We start from the raw sequence: 4,977 nt of genomic DNA on the forward strand, positions 1-4,977 counted from the left end.
ACTGATATACCAAGTTCTAGTTCATGCAGTTGTGCCTGGCTTGGGTTAGGCTACTGTGCCCAGCTCCTTACTATTGTTTCCCTTGGAGGTGGGCCTACTGTACATCTCTGGTAAGATGATCTGTTCCTGGATTAGCTGTGTGATTTTGACCCTAGTCTCACTGTAGGGACTTTAGCTGCAGGGTTCTACCTCAAGCCTGTATGCTAGGTCTGGGCTGGGTCTGGAGGGGTATGAGGAGCGGGAGCAAGAGAGCGCAGAAGCTCTCCCACACACTCACAAGTGTTGTGTTTTGGTGGATCTTCAGTACTCCCAAGAGTGTGGCAGAAGTTCTTACTCAGAGGGCAGGCTGCCCTGGGTCTGGCCAGGTGGGGGGAGGTCTGGAGAATGCGGGAAAATGCCTCTCACGCGGTGGGCCTGGGCTTGGAGCAGCGGGTGGGTGCAGGACAGAGCAAAAGCTCTCCCCCACACTCGCAGGGCCTGGGGTTGGTCGGATATATCCGGGGACCAGTTTTGGAGGGACCCAGGCATCGTTCTTGGCTCACAGGAGCATGAAGTCGCTCTGTGAGCACATGCACTACACCTTTTCCTGTCTTCCCCAGCCTGGCAAGATGACTCTGGCTCCCTCTGCCAGGCCTGCTCCGAGAGGCTGGACCCAGCTGTTGGCCTCTTCCACATGCCAACCTCCCAGGAGGGACTCACAGGCTACCACCCTGTCACCTGCTGCACCTCGGGACACATGGCCACGACGACTGCGCCACTCCATTTTCCAGCCTGTGGAGCTCACCTCCTTGTGAGGTAGCCTACTGCCCTTCTACATTGTCCCACTTGGCTGTCTCATGAAGGACAAAAAAGGGACTTCCCAAAGTGGGCTATTGTAAGAGCCTCAGGGGATAGGATTCACACATGTACTGTCAGCAGTGCTGTCCCCTATTTTTCAGTTCATCCGCTTACAGGACAAACACTGCACTGAGCAACTGTCCCCACTGTAATTCTAGGCCCACTCTGAGGAATCCATACCCACAGTCACCCCCTAGTCCCCAGCCCTCCCAACCCTTAATGACCACTAATCCTGGTCTGCCTCTGTGTGTCCTGACATTTTATAGACAGGCACTCCTCGGCTTTGCATGGGTTTGCATCAAAGCCATTGTGTGTTGAAAATATCACATCAACAATCTGCTTAATGCAAGGGCTGGTTGAAAAATACAGTGAATGTTTCATTTCAAAAGTGATCACAGAAGCAGCACCATAATGAATCCCCTCAAAACTGTCCCACAGCCTGAAACTCACTTCTCCCGTTGTCCTAGCCAACTTCTGCAGCAGTTCCGGATGTCCTCTTTTTTCAGGGTCTTTATGCGGTGTGATTTTTTTTTTTTAAATGGTGTGAAGGCCGCCGGCAAGTGCCAGCCAATGGGAAGGCAGCTTGCGAGGCAGGAGGATGCCCTGTCCTCATCCAGCTTCAGCACTGGAGCTGCCGCCATGTCTCTTTTGGATCCTCTCCAAAGTCAGAATGACCATAGCAGGTGGACATTTTGAATGGGTTTAGGGTCTCAAGGCAGCCATAAGGGCGCAGCTAAAGACATTCCCGAGGGACTCAGAGCTGCTGCAGAAAGTGGCAAGAATGGTGCACAAAGTGAGCAGGAGTGTTCTGAAGGGAACTCAGCAGCGTGACTTTTACTGTAATATAATGTTTAAAATTCAAACGCACACTGGCCTTTTCAGTCATGCCTCAGGCACCTAATGTTCGGGTCATCAGCTCAGTACCATGCACTCTGTAGTGTGCCCGCTGCCCCCCTGGAAAAGATGCCTGTTGGCACTGCCCAATCCCCCGAGGGAGAATCTGCGCGCCCTTGGCTAGGGGAAAGATCAACAGGGGAAGCTCTACTGAACCCACATCCCTTTCCCACCATGGTGAATGGGAAACACGGTTAAGGGGAACCATCTGAGGCTGGGGGCCATCTGTACGTGGAACCACAGATTCTGTGGCCCTCGTGGCCCGATGTGTTAGCTCAGCACACATTTTCTTTTCCTTTTTCTTTTTTTCTTTTCTTTTTTTTGCGGAACTGGGAAATGAACTCAGGCCCTTGCACTTGCCAGGGAAGCACTTATTCCACTGAGCCATCTCTCCAGCCCTCAGCACACATTTTCAAGGGACAGCCAAGCTGCGCAGGGCCAGTACTGCCTTTCTTTTTATTGGCAGCCAGCTCTCCAGGGGCGAATGACACTGGGCTGTCCCCACCCTTTCGCCTCTCTGAGGGACGCTGCTGTGCACCCTGCATGCCATTTTACACGAACATATCTTTTCATACTACTGCTGACAGCAAGGTGGTCTCTAAAGGCAACAGTATTGTAGGTTTAAAACAGACTCTGTCTCCTGCAGAGGCTTGTCTGGAGCAGGCCCAGCTCCTACGACCACTTGGCATGTTTTAAAGTCAAGGATTAGTTTAAGTGAACGATGCTTCCTCAAGCTCTGGCCTGGGGAAGTTTTGGCAGCTGCGTGTTTTCACGGGGGCGACTTATTGATTACTGTGGAAGAAGACAGGAAGCTTCCTCAGCCACACACCGGCAGGGGTGCAGTGGGCACAGCAAAGAGGGGACATCTACGCGTGGAGTATTCTCATCCACAGGAGTGGACACTCCAACCTGAGACACACACCAATTGCTAACAGTGAAAACGAAAGAGAGGCGAGGAGGGCCGTGGAGAGGCGGAGAGGATAAGAAGGAAGCGAGCCCACCCCCGCGGAGCCGGGGCCCATCACTCACGCGTGCGACATGACTGGCTACTTTCCCTCCTTGCCTCGCCCGCCGGGAATCTCTGCCTTTGCCCTCCAAAGGCCGGCCAGTTGTGAAGGTGAGGAGCCACCGGCGGCGCCCAGAGGTTCAGAGGTTGCCTGTTCTTCGGAGGGACCCACAGGGACCAGGGACGGCTGAGGCGCCTCACAGCCGGGACGCGAAAGCACTGAGTGGAGTTAGCTCGCTGGAGCGCTGGAGCTCCGCAGCAGGAGTCTCACCCTGGTGAGGCGGCCCTGGCAACAGGACGCTGCGCCTGCGTAGTGCCGCTGCGAGGGCCTAGCGCCAGCCCTGCGTTGCGCGTCTGCGCGCTAACCCTTGTTGCCATGGCAACCGCGGGAGGGACTCGGAGTGGGTGCAGAGAGCGCTTGGCAGGTGCGCGGCCCGGTCCCCCGGCTTCCCAGGCGTCGTGGGGTGAGCGGCTCATTCACCCGCAACGCAGGTCCCCGGACGCGCTCCCTACTGCTTGGACCGCAGCACCCTGAGCTCTGCTAGTTTTTCTTCATCTTTAGAGATGGTGAGATTCATTTGCAAACCTCAGGCTCTGCAGTTTCCTAAGGAACTAAACAGTGAGGAGCGTGATGGACATCGCATAAGAACGACAGATTGCTTGGGCACCACGGACTCGCTCCTCCATTGCTGACCAAACAGCGCACACCCAGACCTGGAGGAATCGCCTGAGAAATCCCGAGGGACCTCGCACCACAAACCTGCAAAGCTGTGCTCAGTGCAGCCGCTGCAGTGGAGACCGGCATCGAGGCTCAGCCCCACGCCCCGGGAGCCTCCTGGGGAAGAAAACAGAAACAGCGCACCCAAAGCCAAGACAGTGGCGAAGGGGAAGGAAAAGAAGGGGTGGGCAAAGCACTGGAGGAATCGAAGAAATGAAAGCAGACCTTCTTTGCATGTGTTTCGTGTGACAGGATAAGCTAACCTGAACACCCACTGAATACACAAGGACTGCAGGGACTATAGCGCAACCCAGTGAGAGGGGGAAAGACGACACGGCTAAGGGAGTCGGATGAAAGTCAGAAATAGTCTAGTACAGAAGCCGCCTTGACTCCCATACGAGCTGCGGAAGAAAGAGGGGCATGCTTCGCAGCTACAAGAGCCGGTGTTCCTGCATAAGAGAACTCACTATTAGATTTTTTTCAGCCCCCTGTTTCTAAAATGAAGGGAACTAATTTGCATACCAGCAATTCCAAGCTCCAGGAACAAATGGTATGGAGCAACGCAAACCACGGTGTCCTGGATACATGATGGGACTTCCTGGAGAATCTGCCTCGGGTTGGACATCTCCGGGGTAGCTTTTAATATCAGAAAGAAGGAAGCAATATTTGCAGAATTCTTGGGAGACAGTGAAGCCCGAGAATACTTCTAATTACTGAACTTAATAGTCCCCAGTTCGGAAGACTCCAGAAGCTCATGTATAATTAGCATGTTACAGTGCAAATAATAGAAAATGCCACGTCCAGTGTCTTAACCAATAAGAGGACTCTGACCTGTAGGCTCTGAGGCTACTGGCAGGCCATTTCAGCTGACGAGCATAGTGGCTTGGTGATGGCACCCTGGGCGATCAGGTGGGCCTGGTCTGTTCATCTTTCAGACTTCCTCAGTGGTGGCATTGGGTGACTCTCTCTGTGGTCATAAAGTGCCCGTGGCAGCTTTAGGCTTTCTGTTCATATGTTGTAACATCTGGAGGTCCAAGGAGGACGGGCTGGGGTTTGCCTGCAGTAGGAGACAAAGAGGCCGATGAAAGAGGCCAGTCAGGACTTGGCCAGCGCGGAGCTGCTCCCCACGGTTGTGTAGGCAGCACGCGATAGTGTGCCCAAGCCAATGAGCTCATCCAAAAAACAAGTCACCTGTGGATGGAATCTAGACAGTGACAAAACACATGTCATTTTTGGTGTGCTGTCTCCAGACTGGGCCACCTCGGGCAGTGAAAACTGGATTTCATTGCCTTGTAGCTTGGGCTGGCCTCAGACTCTGGTAACCTCCTGCTTCAGCTTCCCGAATGCTGGGCTCACTGGCAAGCACCACCACACCAACTGCAAGATCTGTGCTGTGAAAAGGAAAGCAGGATCTCAAGGACTTAACTAATCAAGAGAGGGAAAGGAGAAGAGCTAGGAAACATGACAATGTCAAGCCATACAGTTGTATGTAGAAGATGAGCAAGGCAATGATCCTGAGAAG

General features: G+C 53.7%; 1 protein-coding gene across 3 annotated transcripts in view; it reads right to left on the reverse strand.

The window, feature by feature from the left end:
- The window catches only part of Iqca1 (IQ motif containing with AAA domain 1), a 135,330-nt gene extending 132,363 nt beyond the window's left edge, over positions 1-2,967 (reverse strand). For all 3 annotated transcript variants that reach the window (XM_023722227.1, XM_023722226.1, XM_004637340.2), the window contains exon 1: positions 2,761-2,967. Coding sequence is in view for 2 of the 3 variants with exons in the window: in XM_023722226.1 (XP_023577994.1) it covers positions 2,761-2,771 (11 nt within the window). In the remaining variant the exon portion in view is untranslated. The remainder of the gene's footprint in view (positions 1-2,760) is intronic.
- Positions 2,968-4,977: the final 2,010 nt, after the last annotated feature.

This window comes from Octodon degus, unplaced genomic scaffold (genome assembly GCF_000260255.1).
Source record: "Octodon degus isolate 3935 unplaced genomic scaffold, OctDeg1.0 scaffold00089, whole genome shotgun sequence".
NCBI classification, from domain to species: Eukaryota; Metazoa; Chordata; class Mammalia; order Rodentia; family Octodontidae; genus Octodon; species Octodon degus.